At 39.0% G+C, this 19478-nt stretch overlaps 3 protein-coding genes across 5 annotated transcripts in view; 1 reads left to right on the top strand and 2 right to left on the bottom strand.

The window, feature by feature from the left end:
• Positions 1-14066, bottom strand: part of LOC101858535 (zinc finger protein 143) — a 23393-nt gene extending 9327 nt beyond the window's left edge. The window contains exons 1-6 of one of the 3 annotated variants that reach the window (XM_035973288.1): positions 14013-14066; positions 9082-9212; positions 7908-8054; positions 6319-6517; positions 5856-6030; positions 642-823 (exon numbers count right to left, since the gene is read on the bottom strand). In XM_035973288.1, coding sequence (XP_035829181.1) covers positions 642-823; positions 5856-6030; positions 6319-6517; positions 7908-8054; positions 9082-9186 — 808 coding nt within the window. In that variant the 5' untranslated portion in view covers positions 9187-9212; positions 14013-14066. Of the gene's footprint in view, positions 1-641; positions 824-5855; positions 6031-6318; positions 6518-7907; positions 8055-9081; positions 9215-11246; positions 11406-11800; positions 12092-14012 lie in introns of those variants that run through there. The other 2 variants (XM_013090002.2, XM_035973287.1) reach the window with 2 other exon arrangements.
• LOC101858318 (piggyBac transposable element-derived protein 4) lies at positions 1518-5181 on the bottom strand. The gene is made up of 2 exons (XM_005111693.3): positions 3655-5181; positions 1518-3237 (listed from the first exon to the last, which is right to left on the bottom strand). Exons 1-2 carry the CDS (start codon positions 4113-4115, stop codon positions 1815-1817), a joined length of 1884 nt encoding a protein of 627 aa, XP_005111750.1. The 5' UTR covers positions 4116-5181; the 3' UTR covers positions 1518-1814.
• Positions 13833-19478, top strand: part of LOC101859060 (exportin-1) — a 30722-nt gene continuing 25076 nt past the window's right edge. Inside the window, exons 1-3 of the mRNA XM_005111697.3 lie at positions 13833-13936; positions 17862-18002; positions 18699-18873. Coding sequence (XP_005111754.1) covers positions 17886-18002; positions 18699-18873 — 292 coding nt within the window. The 5' untranslated portion in view covers positions 13833-13936; positions 17862-17885. The remainder of the gene's footprint in view (positions 13937-17861; positions 18003-18698; positions 18874-19478) is intronic.

Genomic DNA, 19478 nt, shown 5'->3' with positions numbered 1-19478 from the left:
CGATAGAAAACTCTTTGAAATGCAGCGAAAACGTTCACGTTCTGTCTTTCGGCACGCAGTGTAAACAATGGCCCGCGAGGGGAATCCCCTTCGTTGCTACCGGCTCGGCGAATGAAAATTCACGGTCCGGTCATGTGACGGAAGTGGCCAACCGGTATTTGGTACGGGATCTTCAAACATACCTAAATGGGTCCCCAGAGTAGTTCCGTACGAAAATGAAAGTGCAATAATCGAATAGTTCTTATCACGGCCTTTCCAACGATACCAAACTTGATTACCTTGCAGCCACGGAAAGTGTTGTTGTCAAGGGGTAAAGTTTAGCATTTCTTGACATTTTGTTTGAATTTTTTTGCCCCCCCTACCGCTTTCAAATACATTTTTATATTTATTAGAGGTCTCTTTAGGTTTTGGGACCTTCACAAACAGATTCTTGACATATTTTTCTGTAAGAATATCCAAATACTCGAAGTTCCATTTTTTTTAAAGCAAATACCCGATTTTCTAGAGGATCGAGACCCGCGGATCCCCTTAAGACTTTAACTGGACAGGAATGGCACACTGGAAAGAAATAACAGCACAAATAGACCACACTAAAGCACCCACCACATAGGCCCATAACTATTACGCAACATGCTTCCTACCAGTGTGAATACGCTGGTGGTTCTTCAGGTTCCCCGCCGTAGTAAAGCTTTTCCCACAGTCTGGGTGGGAACATGCAAACGGTCGTTCCCCTGTGTGTGTCCGTAGGTGTACATTGAGACGCTGGGCTGTGAAGAAGGTTTTGTCACAAGCCTCTACTGGGCACTTGTGTTGCCGGTTATTGCTGAGAATAAAAACAAAGACAAAGCCAGTCCAGCTAGTCCACGAAAAATCACAACATGTTCACACTTTTCTTCTTCTTTGCCCTTCCCTGCTAGATCTCAAGGGTAGCCGACTGTTGGTTCTTCAACCTGCAGTGTGCAACTGATTTTTACATATACTGACCATTTTATCTACTTAGAAGGGCTCCTTGCCCTCAGGCAGTCACATTCCAATTTCAAAAGTACTCTTATCTTTTAATACTGACAAGAGTATTTTCAGTTTTGGTATGAATTAATTTTGAATTTTACCCACGTGGCAGCTAAAGCCTACTTTTATCAATTTTAACCCTACTTCCGCGATCGAGGTCAACCGGAAGCGCTATCATAATTCCACTGGGCGGTTCCCGGTTGCCACTAAAAACAATGGGGGTGTGGCTGGCTAAAATAGAGCATTCCTACCATGTGTTAGAAAATTACTCATTGTGTCTTTATAATCCTATTAAACCCCGCTAAACTATATATTTTCTTAAAGAGCATTGAATTGCCCATATGAAAACATAAATGTATTCCCATATATTTGATGATTTTAAAAAATATGATTTTCTAAATAAGAAATCTTTTGCATAAAAGCCAAAGTTCCTCAATTTGTCACTTGTGTGTGTGTGTGTGTGTGTGTGTGTGTGTGTGTGTGTGTGTTTGTGTGTGTGTTTGTGTGTGTGTGTGTGTAAGAGAGAGAGAGAGAGAGAGAGAGAGGTATTTTTTTGTTAAAATTTAGAATACAAAAATAATCTGACCTTTTCTGTAGAATTCTGCAGACATCAATGGTAATCCAAAACAGAATTGAAGAAAACTGTACCAGTAATCCACGAATAATTCACACACCAGTCACAAAAATGATTTCCACCACACTTATACATTACACAACATGTAGGCCTACAACATAGAAAATTTACACTGTAACAGTACCCCATCCCATATCCCCCTTTCCCAAATCTGTCGGCCTTGGGAGTCAGGCTACTCAGCCTGGGCCTCTCCCGAAGGATGTCGCCTTTTGAAGGCTCGTCGAGGATTCACACAAGTGTGAAAGATCTGAAAGCACGGATGCACATGCAGCCCCACATCGCAGGATGTGCACTCGAATCGACTTTGTTTGCGATTCCCCTTTTCAGTGCATACCGCACAATCTCTCTGCGGCTTCCTTTTTTTCGCTGCGTCAGATTTTGGGAGGATGGGGGTTGGAAAGTGCCTAGCTGTGAGGCGGAATATTGTTGATTCTCCTAGCTCTCTGCCTGACTTTGACGCAGGGGATCTTCCGACTGGCGCTTGGGACACCAGCTGTTTCACAAGCTCTCTCCTAAAAATACGGTGGGATTGCTGGCCCCTTGCTGGTGTTGTGGCTCGATAGATAAGATATGCGTTCAAGACGCCGAGCCCGAACATGTGGAAAAAAGCTTTTTTCCACCACTTAAGAGTACGGCGTTTGAACGCATTGTACGCCACCATTTGATCACTGCGATCTACGGCGCCCATGAGTTTATTGTACTCATTCACTGCATGGAGTTTTATAATGGGGTCTCCAGTACTCCTGTTGACTTTACCAGTGTCAACTACAGAGTTGTCATGTGCAGTGGTAAGTACATTGACTTCCCGCTTGTCAAAAAATCGAAGGAGGGTGATCACTCCGTTCGTAAGGGCAACGGTCTCCTTCTCTGTTTTCTTCAACTTCGGGATCATCGTTTTGGGTGGGCCATTTTTACGGTTTATTCTCATCGTGCCACACGCCAGCGTTCTCTGCTCCTTCAAGTACGTGAACAAGTCAGGGCTTGTATAATAATTGTCCACATACAGGGTGCGTCCACAGTTGATATATGGCCTAATGAGCCTCTCCACAACATCAAATGTTGCCCCTTTCGCTGACGGAGCTTTTTTCCCTGTGTAGAACTCAAGGTTGCTGCAGTACCCAGTTTGGCTGTCGCAGAGCTGAAAAACCTTGATTCCGAATTTGTCCGGCTTGTCAGGATTATATACGCGGAAGGACAAATTACCCCTCCAAGCAACCATAGCTTCGTCAATAGCTATGTCTTTCCCAGGGTGGAAGGTCCGCTGAAAATTGTTATTCAAGGCATCAACAAATTTCCTGATCTTGAATAATGGGTCATAATTCGGACTGTCCCGCGGCTGATTGTCGGCGTTGTTGCAGAGATGCAAATATGATAAAATCAGATTGAACTGATCCCTTGACATGACAGATCGGAAGAGGGGGAGAGCATAGACTGGGTCAGTGGACCAATACTCTTCAAGGTCGTCCACGATGATAAGCCCCATGCCGATGATCAGTCCAAAGAAAGCCCACATGGTTTCGAGGGTCACATCGGTCCACTTGCGAAAGCGAGAGCTGGGGGTAAGGGTCTTGTTTGCCAACGAAGTTTGAGCATATCTGAAATAGAAACAATAAGAAAGCTATTAGTTTGACTTTAGCTAAAAATAATTTGCGGATGTGTATGTAACATTGAATTTGTATGTTTTCTTTACTGTACACATTAATTTTTTGTTATCATGCTCTGAATATTCACTCTTTGACTTTATCCTTCCTTCCATGCCTCTCACTTATTCTCAAATAACAGCTGAAAACCTGATGATATCACTATGTGCATGAAACACCTACGCACACATACGCACACTCACACACACAAACGCGCATGCACGCACGCATGCACGCACGCTCACACACACGCACGCACGCACGCACGCACACACACACACACACACACACACACACACACACACAAGTAGAAGGACATTTCACTGCAATTTTTTTAGCTAAGATCTATACATAAAACTGCACAACACTTACCTGTTTGTTTCATCAACTATGCTCTGCATCATGTCATCGTCGATGAGTAGCTTGAGGTAGCCAAGGGGTGTTGGGTCACTCAACTCTCTCTGCAGTCCACTTGTTCCACTGAACTCCCATGATGGTGGCTTGGTTGCACCTCTCCTCCATCCCCGTTCTTCATCCGTGCTACTTTGTTGAGTTTCATCTTCATCATCTGATAAAGGTTCTCTCGTAGGGGGGTTGATGGGCTCAGACAAATCCTCTTCCAAATCACTGTCAACCAGTGACGAAAGCTCCAATGATGAGCTATCCACTGGAGTAGGAGAAGCGCTAGAAACATTGCTGGAAGTGGAAGCAGTAGCAGACTCTGTCTCCGATAGTGGGGGGTCAAAATATCTCACATTTGCCTCCATCAAAAGACGTAGGTGGTCAGGATTGCTCAAATCAAGCACTTCAGGAATGCTTCCATCATTTTCCATGACTTTAAACTTGGAAATACTTGGAAAAAGAACGCGAAAATGCAAAACAAAAGAGGTGTTTACTTTCTCGGACGTGCGCTCTCTGATAGCCGATAGCAAGCAAGCAGACCAAAGGTCAAGAGATAATAGGGCTTGTTGCAGCGTCCCACGCGACGCTATCTCGAAGGTTAGCGGGAAAAGAACAACTGAATTTTGATTGGATGATATTTATAAACTATCTTGTAATAGATGTTGTCATGTTACTATAAATAAGAATTAGTAATTTTCCATTGAAGAAGGTCAGGGTTAGAAGCGTAGATTTACCACTCGCGCGCTTCCCGCCCTGCCAGGCGGCGAGCGTAGATGTACGCACGCAGCGCTATTCGAGCAGTGACCTACTTCGCGTAGATGAACGCGCATAGCGGGACGGGGGTTAAGACCACCAACGGATCTTTTACGTGTGCCAATTGCACATGGGACCTCAGACTCAGAAATTTTTCATCCTTATTCAAGAAGGCAAGGTGTTCGATCTTACCGACCCTAAGATTAGAGGGGAAGCTGAAAGACAATAGTAAGAAGAAGCCAGAAGTAGCAGTAGAAAAGGTCATGGGTAAAGGAGAAAGGAGCCCAGAGGAGGCAAGTGGTGGAAGAAGGGAGAGGGTGGAAATGATAGCAGATGACAGAACAGAACTCGAGAACAGGAAATAGGCGTGAGAGGACAATTTTTTTTAGAGAAGGACATTTTTTCGCCGCAGACAGATTTCAAACCCCAGACCTTTTGAATGTGAGACGAACACCATACCTTTAGAACACAAGAGCCCCCTACATTGGAGTGTGTGTGTGTGTGTGTGTGTGGGGGGGGGGGCATTGTTGGTGATAGTTGTCGCTTTTTGCAATCCCCCATTTGTTGTAGCCAACTCCACATTCTTCAACCCACTGATTTTAAGTATATGTGAGGCATCGTGGTGAAATCAGGAGCTCATCAAAATAATGGAATCAAAGAAATTGACGTTTTCCTTGCCATTCAGCAATTTTTTCTAATTTTCTGTTTTTGGCTTAACACCTTTTACATCCATAAAAACACATTTCTCCATGGATTTTACTGAAAAACCTTGATTAAAGGCACAAAAAAAGTACATTTTTAGTTTCCAAGGACTCTCAATCAATGGAAATTGCCAAACTTTGGCGGCCATTTTCTCGCTAATTTTACCTCTGAAACTAGGCGACCCTGACCTCCCTCAATCGCAAATATTTCCACTTCTATTCAACAAAGATGGATATTTGTTTTCACCTAAAGCAAGGCAAAAGAACAGGCTTTAAGATGATACCAATAACCTCATATGCCCCAAAATTGACGAGCGCCCGATTCCACCACGTCATGACACATATGTATCTTGTATTTTCTTCCTTGTCATAAGTATTCTTCACTATTCCATCAGCCACATGTGATTGTTAAAGTTGGCCCATCATTGATAAACTTATCTTAGAAACATGTAGATATATCTGTATCTTAGATGAGGCTACTTAATTTCCAAAATATTACAGTAGAAAACTGACAAGAGTTTTATTTCAGTTGTGTTGGACATAGCACAATAAATTAGTTTTGTAAGAGAGAAACAGATGCAAAAGTCCCTATGTAAGAGTACAAAAACACAATCATAAAGCTCATTTACTCGGTAAAGCAAGACACTAGACAAAAGTAATCAATAGAAAAGAAATGCAATCCTCTACCCCACACCACACCACTCTGTCCATACGTACGTGTGAGTCAGCTCATGATACTTTAAGTGATTCTGCCAGGCAAACTTTCGGTTGCAACCCTCAAATGAGCAGGTTAAAGCTTTTGGCTGCACAGAATCTTGTGTCTTCTCCACAATATTAGTCTTCATCTCCGAGGTCACTTTACTCTCAGCTGTCTTCAATACTGCTTGTTTTGCTGCCGAGGATAAGAAAATACAATAATCTTAACAGAAAATTTTAAAAATCCAGAATGAGAAATTTAAATAATCTTAACTAAATTGTTAAAAATAAGTCTTTGAAGCAGAACAAAAAAAATGCATTTTGCCAAGTCATGGTTCATTATCTTCAAAACTGTTTTGAAAACTTTATCTCATTCATTAAAAAAAAAGCCCACTTCAACCTTGCTTTCATCTGAAGACCCAACAAAAACTTTAATCATATCCAGCAACAACAAAAAAATAAAATTCCAGTCTTATCCATGTACCTTTGCTCACTTGGATCCTTTTTGCTTGGGGGTCCAGTTGTCTGGTCTTCTTCTCCCTGCTCGAACGGGACGGGCGCGGCGTGTCCAAGCCATCAGCTTCCTGTGCCAGCTGTTGTGCAATGTCACGCTGTGTGGAGGCCACGAGGCTCGCTGTGGCCAGGGCGTGCACTTCCTCCAGGCTGGATAGCATGCCAGTGGGCTATAGACAAAACATACAGGACAATGTAAAAAGATTTCAATATTTGATGTATGTGTGTGTGTTGTGTGTGTATGTGAGAGAGAGAGAGAGAGAGAGAGAGAGAGAGAGAGAGAGAGAGAGAGAGAGAGAGAGAGAGAGAGAGAGAGAGAGAGAGAGAGAAGGAGGGAGGGAGGGAGGGGGAGAGAGAGAGAGAGAGAGAGGGAGGGAGGGGAGGGAGGGAGAGAGAGAGAGAGAGAGAGAGAGAGAGAGAGAGAGAGAGAGAGAGAGAGAGAGAGAGACAGACAGACAGACAGACAGACAGACAGACACATTGAAGGAGAAAGGATGAGAGAGAGAAAGAATGAGAAACAGAAACAGAGACAGAGAAAGAGGAAGACAGAGAGAGTGATAGACAGAAAGAGAGAGGGGGGGGGGTACATGAATAATGTTAGTGAGAGGAAGGGTGAGAAAGACTGACATAGAGAGAAAGAGGAAGATGGAGAGGGAGGGAGAGGAAGAGAGATTACAAGAGGAAAAGTGAGAAAGACTGACATAGGAAGAATAGAAAGGAGGAGAGACACTTTAGGGGGACATAACCTGATAGATCACTGTCTTTAGATACACTCCAATAAAAATCAAAGCACAATGTCACTTTCCTCCTTCAGATGAATGCAACTTATAGATCTAACCTTCTGTCAAATGAATTGTGTTGGAGACTGTAGTTCTCCTTATAAACACAGTTATTCCATACTCCAAAGACCTCCTCACAGTACATTAGGAAAATAAACAGAGAAAAGGGTACAAAACTATTATGTCATAAAACGGAAACTTTTTGGGAAGTTCCCAAATTGCTTTTCATTCAACACTTCTTGGCTACTTGAACAGCTATGGGCTTACTGCCTATAGGTCCTCCCCACAGTGCACTATCCCATTTCTTTTAGTATAGTTTTAGTCGAGGGTTTTACGGCCCTCGCAACTGCATAAGGTCATTAAGCACCAGAAGATTAGAGGTGTTACAAAAGAGTAACAAACATAAAACAGAAGAAGGGGAGATAAGGACGATATACGTTTGATAGAAAAGAAGAAGCAAACCACACCAGAGCATCCGCCAACCACCCACTCCCATTTCTTTACTTCTATGCTATATATGTATAGATGTTGCATTTCAAGATGATACTAAACTGAGAGTACAAACCGTTCTCATTCATAATCTACAACTCTATATATATCATATGTAAAATTACAATACTACAGCAGAGAAAAAAAAACCTACATCAGAAATTATAAAAAAGTAATATATTATTCATTATGATTATTAGAATGAGTGGATTTCATCTCAATTCAAGAGAGAATATCTGTACACAAAAAGAAAAAAACAGAAAAAAAACAACCCAACTAAAGCAACACTCACCTCGGTAGAGGTTGGCGCATCAGGTTTGAGTTTCATGCCAGCTGTTTTTCCTAGAGCAGAGCCAAGGACAACATTCGCATGAAGAGAATCTTTTCCTGGCACACTGGTAAGGACCAACATAGGCGTCGACATTTGAACTTCTTTTTCCTGTTTGAATTTTGGTATCATATATATATACATAAATATAATTATAATCTAAATCAAGTTGTTCAGAAATAGTACACCAAAATGAAATCCTTTAATAAAAAGTACCTAATCTTTTAGCATTACTTGCATCTATTCATCTACCTGAAGAAAAAGGTGAAAATTAGATGTACAGTTCTGCTAAATATCTGCAGGCTCTAATCTAATGTACAATAAAGCAGATACACTAATTATAAACATATCTGTAAAAAGAATAAAGAAGCTTTATATTCGAATAATAACAACCTTAATAGATTGCACATATAAAGTGCATTTTATATCCCTATTTGAAACAAAGCTCTACCCAACTTTCAACCTATTATTACCCTGACAGACTTATAACATTCTAAAACATTTTCAGCGTCCTGGGAAGTATTCACTGAGAAGTATTAGCAGACATTTTACAGACACTCAAAATATACTGACTGACAATATATATATATATATATATATCTTTCACTTTAAAAAAAGTACCCATCCTGCTTAGATGATCTTTCACTTTAAAAAAAGTACCCATCCTGCTTAGACGATGTAACAAAAATGTTAATAAAGAGTTAAAAGAGTCTTTCCCAAAGATACAACATTGCATCCAATAGGGGTTCAAAGCTGCGCCCTGCTGCGAGTCCAGCAGCCTTACCAAAAGACTATAGACGGTATATAATTATGGTCATTGTCAGACATTGATGAAAGAACTGTTATTATTGTTATTAAATTACATTTGACAATTGATATCACTGTTTCAAAAGGAAGCCATCTAAATGTAAAGCAGAAGATTCTAGACAATACAGGATTGTTGGCAGGAAAAAAAACAGCTGACATGACAGAAAATCCTGTTGAATGAAAGGTCATACAATACCAAAAAAAAATAAAAAATCCAAGACTCAAAACATTCCACAATCAAAGCTCAGTAAAAGTGGCAATCTCAATTTTATAACCATGTTTCGTCAATAACAGGAACCTTTTTATTTTTAACAATTTATACTGCACTTACTTTGGTGCCATTATGCTGTCTCAGGAGGGAAGCGACAGCACTAAGCATTCCACTGTCTCCAAACAAAGCTTGGGTCATGATATTTCGAGGGGTTTCTTCATCCATCGGAATCTCCTACTGTGCTGTCATATCTCTAGATCAAAATAACATGAGGTGATTAGTGATTTGAGTTACAGGTCATAGGACATTAAAATTTGAAACATCCAGAAACATAGGGGGACATTTTAAACAAAAAACTGATGTGATCGTCACAGACACAGATTCTTTAAATAAAAATACAACTGTCGACCACCTGTCCAAGACAATGACCTGTCACCTGTACAAACAACCACTTCCATTCCTCCCATCCGTTTCTTGTTTATAATGACAAAGTTCAAGAGGACCACCTATTTAGGATAACCACTTTCTCCTTGATTTGACAATGGATCAGACATGCTGACAACTTCATGACTAATAATATTAATAATAGGAGTTTGGGGGTAAAAAACCCAGAATCTCCAGGACCCTAATAGATTAAGATAATTATAACATAAACCGACTACAGCAAATAAATTAATGTGCGTTGCAAAAATAAAAATGGGTTCATGCATGACAATTTGCACTAATATAGAAAATAAACACAAATAAAAAATGTATTTTTCACACCATTTGCAGTAAGTCATATATGCGACCTGACAGAAACGGAATTTAAAAAGAAAGGTTTTATGCTAATCAAGTAATCCGATCAAGGTTCTTTGATGGGTAAAATAAAATCGTGGAGCTCCAATTTTATCAGAGTACTTGGCAGTTATGATAGGTGGTCATCTCGGACAGGTTTGACTGTTGTCTGAATAAGGCTTGCAATGTAATGTTTGGTAATGATTCAAATCACTCTGCATACATCTCCTTTCAATCAAAACTGCAATTCATTCAACTCTATAATAACATCTTATTATACGACTACCAATTACTGGATACAGCAGTGCAGTAAACTATAAGTATCAGATTGAAAAAGAAACTTCAGATCAGGAGAGGGGGGAGTAAAAATTTAGAACACAGTTTTATTTTTGCAGTTTGAGCAGCTTCAAGGCATAAGTTTACATAATATGTGTCACGACGCAGGGGAATCAGGCGCTCATCAATTTTTGGACATGTAGAGATTGGTATCATTTTAAAACTTGTTCATTTGTCTTGCTTTCGGTGAAAAAAATAATTTGAAAAGAAGTTGAGATATTTGCCATTGAAGGAGGTAGGAGTCTCCTGGTTCCAGAGGTAAAATTAGCGGGAAAATGGCCACCAAAGTTTGGCGACTTCCACACCTTGAGAGTCCTTAGAAGCTGCAAATTTATTTTTCTGCCTTAAATAAACATTTGTCAGTAAAATCCACACACATTGTTTTTAAAATGGACCTTCAAGGTGTTGTTGAGTCAATAAACAAAAAATTCAATAAAAATTGCCAAAACGGACAGAAAAATGCCAGCTTCTTTGATTTCATTATTTTGACAAGCGCCTAATTTCACCACAATGCCTCACATAACTATGATTTATGAACTTAATCCTATCCTACCCAAGGTGAAAGCTTCATGAACACAGCATTTAATAAATATCGTGGTTCAGGTGACGAATAGCTCACTTGCAACAGCTGTGTATTTATAAAAATACCCCTACTACATGCTAGCTAAAGAAAGCAGACCAGTTCACAATCTTTCGACTCCGTTGTGGTCACAACAAACTCAAACACCATTATATACATAAAAACACTAAATCTAAAAAAGTGAGAGAGTCCACGATCTGCGAATGTGGACACGACCAAGAGGATGCCAACCATATCCTTCTGCAGTGCCCGCGCTACGCCACCTGTAGTACACAGAAGTGGCAGAATGTGACTCTTCTTGAGAGAGAAAGCTCTATGGCACTGGCACATTCTCTCAGATTTGAAGAGGACTGCACAGTTTGTGCGCGACATCAAACTGACTGTCTAGCTGCTGTCATCAAGAACAATGAAAAATAAAAATATATAAAGATAAAGATATCACACACTCCGATTTAAATCGGCTAGAGTGAAACATAGCTGTTTCACCTAGATCTAGTTACTAGTATGTTATGCTTACTTAAAATAAATAATATTGCATGTCATTTATAGCGCACGCTCCACAGCATGCTCTGCATTTGACAACCATTATTACCCCAGCAGATCACAGAACACTTAGACATATTCTCCGCTTCTTCAGAAGCATACAGTGCAAGCTGCAAATTTCACTATCTCAAACACTAACAAACTGAAGATCTTTCGCTGACTAAACAGCTGGTCAACCATTCCCACCGGGATGAAGTGAGGAAAATTCCATGTAATTTATTATTTTATTGTAAAGTGCCTTTCCCAAGGACATATAATAATAAATATAGGGCCCCTGACAGTATTCGAACCCACATCCTTAACGTTGAGAGTCTCAGAGTTAAACCACTTGGCCACCGATGCCAGTGTTAAATCAAAGGATCTCAGACGAAAAAACAACAACCCAAAAACCCAACTCATAGAACGTAGACCATTATTAGCTTGGTCAAGTGAAGTGGGCTTTACTAGATTCTAGACCTAGGCCTAGATCTAGACTCTCGTTTCCCAAGGAGTTAAACTATAAGATTGTGTATTTCTTCAAAGAATAAATAGCGCATCAACCCGTAGAGCGACATTTCAGAAGAGATTCAAAGACCATAAAAACAAGACAGAACCGCATCGTACCAGCCGATTGATGATTTGGGGTCAGCTGCACTGCATACTGAATGAGTGCATAGGATCATCGAAAGACTCAGCTTTCCATTGACAAAATTCCAGCATAATTGAAACAAACTCTATTCGATTAAAACAGGCATAAAAGACAAATTCATTCGCAATTTCTTATACACATTATATCGCTTCAATAGCTCGATTTTCCTTTTTAATGTATTTCGTCTCGGGGTCCTTCTACAGTTTTTGGATCCAAGTTCTGTGAAACCAAAGGAAGTCGGAAGTCGAATGTTGTGGATCGAACTCAGTGAGAACGGAAAGTTACCAGACTCAAAATAGAAACAAGAACAGGGGTCAAGTTAATTTTAGTTTTCACCCTTTTGCGACAACTGCACACAAATCGACAGCTTATGTTTTGTTTGTGTAAATCAACGTTTCGTTTCGACAGGGCGGTATATAAGCTGCAAAGGCAAAAGAAAACACACTTTACATATTATATAGCTCACTCTTTTATTTTTTTGGTTTTAGTTTAGGTAAAAGGACATGAAGTGCCAACGATATTATAGGTGTGAGAGTATCGGTAACAAACAAATAAAGTTTCTTGTACGCTAAGGATTCGACGAGAGATCAGGACGATACGTTCGACAGGAAAGAATTAAGGGGCAACCACACCGGCGCACCCGCCAACCACCTGCTCTTATATTTTTCGTTTATTTTACACCACTAAGACTTTAATTAACAATAGTAGCAAACATAAAAATCAAGTTAATAAAACAGCAATGATTATTGTGCCAAATTGCAATTCTTGAAAAATAGGTCTTCGATTTTGTTTATGTATTCTCTGTACGTCTGTTTGTGTATTTTTGCATGGGTCGAGGTGAGAATACAGGATGAGAGCTAGAGAAGGATGGTGAGGACTAGAAAATGAGATAAAAATGGAAGTATCATTCGTTTACATTATGCCCAGCATTATATAGCTGCTCGAGATCATGCTCAGCTGTCTTTGTATAGATAGCATAATGGCCAGCTGAAACCCCAGTTCTTTGAGAAGAGATTTAAAAAAAAAGAAACATTTTTAGAGATATGATAAAACATCATACATAGGGTGTTGGCCTACCGCCATGAACAGAGCAAAAAGTTTTTTTATTGGTAAAAGTTAGAATTAGAATACTGATACTGAAAATAGTACATATGTACGTAGATCTAGATCCTACAACGGCAAAAGCTTTCCAGACAATCAGGAAAGCTGTATATAACAAATATTTTGAAATAACACACAGCCAAAGCAATTATTAAAATGTTAATGGTTATATAGGCCTATAATTATATAATATTATATTACAGTGCATGTCGATCGAGATCAGGCCTTAAATTCCTGATATATGACGACGCGTTAATTCTATAATTCTTTGTTCATATTTTGTTTTATGCCTACACTCGGCCTCGTTCTTCGGGTTTTTAAAAATCATTTTAAAGATGTTTTTAGATACACCATAAGACTATATTGCATGATTAGTCGCACCACAAACCTCAACAGTTCATGGTCTTCCTAAGTTCATTCAGTGAGGTAAGGATTTTGAATTACTGTTTGGTGGGTAAAATGCATTAAAGGGTTAATACCTCACTGTGACTCGAACAGAGGCGCACGGTGATTGGTTCATTTGAGGGATTTTTCCTTCTGGCTTATGGCCATAAATTCGAAAAAAATACATTTATAAGAAGCAATTAGAAAATGCCACAACTTTACAGGGACGATTCCAATAAAATATTTATTTTTCACAGGAAAGTTTTACTTGAAAGAAGGAATTTAACACTTTTAACATCATGAAGGAGCAAAAATTATTTGACCAATGAGAATCCAGATAACTTCACTGTCACAAAGTCTCCGGAAAACAACGAACAACTTCAATTGGTACACTTCCATCTTCCACATTAAAAAATAATTTTATACATCTCAATATCATTTTATTGTCTATTAAAATTATTATAACTGATTCTGGAAAATTTTACAAGCTTTTACAATGTTTTTCATCGTTTACGGAACTTGCCGAACTCTAGGCATATGGCGAACATGTACCAGTTCCAACCGGTTTGTAAGTTTGGGTGTTTTCTTCAGAATTCGGACAGAGCTTCAAGACAGCGGTCATAGAGGTAATGTTCATGTACAATTTACGTCGTTGGTTCTTCATTGTGGTCATATTTAGTTTTAAAGCACTGTATAACTCACTGTAAAGGTAAGAATCATGTGAAATGTTATGGGCGCCGCCATGTTTCGAGATGTAAACAACGGAAGTTTAGAAGGGTTTCATTGAAGCAACAGCCATGCAGCATGCAGGTCATGTGACCTGTCGATCTCCTCGCGCGAGTTGTAAACACGAGGCGTAGTACAAATAGTATTTACTGGAGAAAAGACTAACCATGGAATTTCATTGCTCCTAATCGTATGATGGAATTGGAAAAAAAGAAAATAAATGTCTGAAAAGACGGACCATACTCCCAAAGAAACACAGAACCAGAGTATAGGTTAATAAAGTCTTCTTTGCGGACTTTGCCTACTTTCTTTCCCCCGCCAAGAAGTTCTTTTCATCTCTAAAAATTTGATGACCGCCTCCTGTGCCGGAGGCAGAATCTAGATTTAGATCTAGAATCTAGATCTAGATCTATCAAGTTAATCAAGTATCATTTGTCATCGGACAGTGGCAGTGAGCCCTTTGGACATTATTGGTCTGAAAAATGCTAACCTTTTACCTGAGCCTCCCCCACTCCCCTTCCTCAACAAAAACAACTTCTTCCCGAAAATTATTATTCCAGTCCCTCAGAGCACTCTCCTCTTATATTTTGTAAAAAAGTTTTAAAATTAGATCTAGAGTCTAGATCTATTCTAGATCCCTGTCTCTCAACTCTTAGAGGTTACACAGACACTGACACAGCAGACGGTACAACACCGAACAAACACCTTACTACACTTACAACAAATGGACCCTCCCCTCTCTCTTTTCACGGCACAGCGCAGCATGCCCCCAGTGGAACATACAAAATGGCACCAACCTATGGCATGGTCACCCAGTTCGAACTACGGTTTTTTCTTTTACAAAGAATAGATCTAGAATTCTAGGCCTATAGTTGGGCTAGGCAGTGGGCTACAATAATATGGGAGAGAATACGTGCAATAAAGATGGGTGAAGGTGGTGGGGCTGGCCTGGGAGATTAAGATGGAGAGAGAAACAGTAAAAGAAAGAGAGGGGGAGGGGGGTGGAGTAAAAGAGAGAGAGAGAGGACACAGAGAGAACGAGAAGGGGGGGGTGACTGTCCATGAACTTTATGTTTTGATCCTTATGTTGACTAGTAGAGTTGTAAAACACAGCCTACCAATAGTTTAAAGATCGGCAAGCGCTATTTGCAACGCCGCGTTCTGAATAGCTCCCGTGCTATTTGAAACGCCAGTAGGCCTACTAGAAGAAGCTAGATCTAGTAGCCATCGTTTTTACATGATTATACAATGATGCCTTTGCCTTTGTCTTTGGATTATTGAGCACGGTAATTTTGTTTCCTTTTTTTTTAGTGCAACCCTCCCAATGGTTTTAATTATTGAAAAGGTAATATAATATCCTTTGTCTTTTTAAATGGGATTGATGCGCAAACTAGTCTTAATTGTTAGCTTGTGTCGTTGGGTTCCTTTAAGTCAAATTAAGTATCTCACTCATTGCTCCTCCCCTTTACCTGTGAAGTATTTATTGCTACTTTCCTTCACCTCTGACTGAAATCACAGCTCATATTCAGGTCGTAACTCATCATTGTTTTGTTAATGCACCAATTAAAATTACAAAAATGAAAAGTTGGCTCAACATTACACAAAGGCAATCGGAGACTCCAGAGTACATGTGCAAAATCTGTAGCAAATTCTGATGCACACCTGATAGATGGTCAGTGAAGCAAAAGCGCCAATGAAATCACAGTTCGATGTGATCCCATCTGATGCAGCCTTTTTGGCCCTGCCTACCGATTCCCGCCTTGCTGTAGTTAGATGTTCGGAGAAATCAAAGACGTCGAAAAGTTCACCCCTGGGTGTGATCCTTTCATTGTAAGGCCCCTGAGCCGGGGGCGAACCTTGTACCACTCATCGAGAAATTTAGAGTGGAGATATGTGATCATATGTTATCATGTACGAGTGTGGATGATCCATAAGGTTTTTTTGTTCAGAGAAATTTGGTCTAAAATTCGGGAACTTCAAACTCCAGAGTAGGATCTTAGTTGTGACTTTTCTATAATAAAATTTGTTGTTTTTGGGTTTTTTTCTTTAAACAACGGAATCTTAAGTGAACCGGGATCATAAACAATGGGATCTCAGGTGGAGACTTCTTACTATGACAGATTAAACCGGGTACAGTACTATTAAAGGAGACACAAACTTTTTCCACCCACCCCTTTTCCTTCATCTTTCTTTAATAGAGAAGTTGTTTGCCGTTTTTGTTAAGCTGGTACTGGATTATTATTTTTTTAAAATATGGAGCCGCAAGGACATCTATATTTTGACATCTGTAATAGTAATGAGATAAATGGGTTTTAAAACAAAATAAATCTGCTGACTTTCCTAATCTCAAGGGCCTCAGAATAAAAACCCTCTTTCCTATCTAGAACAGCCTCCATTACTGTATAATAACCTCATTGGATTAGATCTACAGGTCCCAATGATGTTTTTTTGCCTTATTTAAACTATTTTTAAACTATGGAACAGTTTGATGAAGATTTAATTTTCATTAATAATTTACAAATATATATATATAATTTTTAAAAAAAGCTTCAGGCTGATCCTACAAAACTTTACTAGCATAACAATTTAACAATTTTGGAGAGATATTAAGCGAAGTCATTTCGTCACACATAATTGGGATGTGACGAAATGACCGGTTACCAATGAAGAAAAGTGCTGTACAATCAGTCCACCCAAGTGGGCGGTTCCAGCATCCAGTCAGTTTGCTGGGTGCATGAAACATTACTGCTAATACAATCTTTTAGGAATCCGAGTAGATTTATTTTGACTTGGAAGTGTTAGATGTATATACTACACTTCCTGTTTCATTTTGACACAGTATTAGCCTAACATCTGCGTTTGTTGCCATTTTTCAGTCTAAAAGTTGCCATTAATTTTCAAGCTTTCAACTCTGTGAAGACGTATGTAGCAACATGTTGATAGAGGTAACTTCATCTAAATCTAACGCACCAGAATTTTGTGTGCTGTTTTCAGCATCCAGAATATCATTTGTAACCACACTGAGTGTAAAAATGTGAACAAGAAAGGTTTCACAACAGAAGGAAATCAAATTTAGAACAGCTCATATACACAACCACAAAAATTAACAAATAAGGGCGTGTGTCCACCTATCCGAAGATTGGCCGTTTTAACCTATAAAGTATTTAATTCAAGAATAAGTACCGGATATTTCAAGTAAATTATAGAATCACACACAAGGGGCCTGCCAGTGACAGTATTCGGTTTTGGTGGAGACTCGCTATTCATAACACATTTATATAAATTTTAAAAGGGTAGGAACAACATCAAATTAAATTACATTACCCTATATAAACACCCAAATTTAAAAAAATAAAAACAGCACATCAGAACAATAAAAAAATTAACACACCAACAAATGTAAAACACAACAAAGATAGGAAAATAAAAGACAAACAGCAATATATAAATAGTATGTAATGTACGTATATTCTTCGCATGAAAATAACTATACATGGACACCTTAAAATAAAGAAGAATACATGTCTAATAAGTAATGGGTTATGAAGTAGCTTTTTTTTCCTGAAAAAAGTCAAAATTCGCAGACCAAAAATCGCGGCCGCGACAAACGCAGATGCTAGATTAGCCATTTTATTATCATTTTGCCTGTATATCCTGTTGCATATTTTGCAAAATGTAAACAAAAATTCCGTCAAAACATGGAAAATAATTCCGGGGTTAGAAATTTAAGTGAATACTGAAGAAGCTTCTTTTTTATCTTGTCTCACGATTCAATTTTTTTTTTAGCAGTGCATAGTAAGTGAAATGTGGTTTTATTTTTCACAGATATTCAATGTGTAACAGATAACGATGAAAATGGCGACTCTACCAGAGCAAGCAGAGAAATTGTTAGATTTCAGTCAAAAACTTGACATCCCACTTCTGGACAGCATTGTGTCATGCATGTACACTGCAGATGGACAACAGGTGGGTTGTATTTTGAAGCAAATAAAAAGGAATGGGAACTTCCCGATGACAATGATGAAATGTCATTGGCTGCTTCATGTCATGTATTGAAACCAGGGCAAGAAGTTAACGGTCACCCTCTGTATTTGTTTCCTGCAGCAGGATTGTTGCAGTAAGATTATTACTACTTGCTTTTTATTTTAAAAGTTGTTAGTATATTTTGCACCTGGAGGAAGAATAACTAATAGTACTTTTAGCTTCTTTTATCCCAGCTGAAAAGATCTATTGAAGGAATGTGTTTCCTATTTAAATTTTATTTTGTTCTACTGTATTTCCCACAAAATGTCACCATTGAATTCCTGCAAATATCTTTTTTTTTCTTCTCAATATCTGATTTTTATTGAAAGTCATACTGCAAGAGATTATCTGTAACTGGCAGTATTTCTGTCTCTCTCAAATGTGCTCTCCCCCCCCCCCCCCCCCCCAAAAAAAAAAAAAAAAAAAATGTGTGAAACTGTATTATAGGTTAAATGCCCCTTGGAACACACTGTAATAGGTGAGTGCTCTTTGCAAATGGTTTAGTCTGAAAAGGGAGCTCCTAGAAAAACAACATATGACTCACAGAGTATCGCTGTTTAGTGCAAAATTGAATTTTTAAACAAAATTGTGTTGATTTCCTCATTCTGAATGCTGGATTCCTGTTTCTTTGTTGAGCAGCAGCGAATGGCCCAGGAAGTTCTGACTCGGCTCAAGGAACATCCAGATGCCTGGACTCGAGTGGACACCATTCTGGAGTTCTCGAGTAATCAGCAGACCAAGTATTATGCTCTTCAGATCCTTGAAAATGTAATTAAAACCAGATGGAAGGTGTTGCCCAGGGCACAGTGTGAAGGTGAGTGTGGCAGATAGATACGTTCAATTTGAAGATGACTATTGTCAAATATCTGTGCAGTAAAGTCCACAGTGTGGAAAATTCACAGGTTTTTTCTTTTTAATTCAGACCTCTTTTACTTACAGTTTCCCTCTATTTCCTACTTTGCAGGACTCCTGTTGTAGTGGCAGCCCAATTAATTGTGGTTTCATGGGTTGATTGGGCATTCAATTTGTTGGTTTTTTATATGATGCAGTTTTTATTGTTTCAGTATCCTATTCTTTTTTTTTTTTTTGTCCTTTAGTTTGATGGGTATGTTGATTTTAGGTTTGTATCTAATTTGTTTTATTTACATTACAGCAAAGTAAAGTGAAAGTGATAAAAAGAGAAAAATTTATAAATCGGAAAGTCTTTCCTTCTTAACCTTAGTCTCTCCTTCCCAGGCAAGGCTCTGTTGTTCCCCCAAAGATTGTATTATGTCTCTTTGTTTTAAAAAAAAAATTGAGTTGTGATACATTTTCAGAAAATGGGACTGTCGGTTGGTGTGTGTGGTGGTTTCGGCACACCTGAGTAATGAAATCTGGTTTCTTTGTGGGGTTTTGTTCCATTGGCCCTTATTAGAGAAA

This window comes from Aplysia californica, unplaced genomic scaffold (genome assembly GCF_000002075.1).
Source record: "Aplysia californica isolate F4 #8 unplaced genomic scaffold, AplCal3.0 scaffold01102, whole genome shotgun sequence".
Taxonomy (NCBI): Eukaryota; Metazoa; Mollusca; class Gastropoda; order Aplysiida; family Aplysiidae; genus Aplysia; species Aplysia californica.
This window is presented reverse-complemented; position numbering and strand designations above follow the sequence as displayed.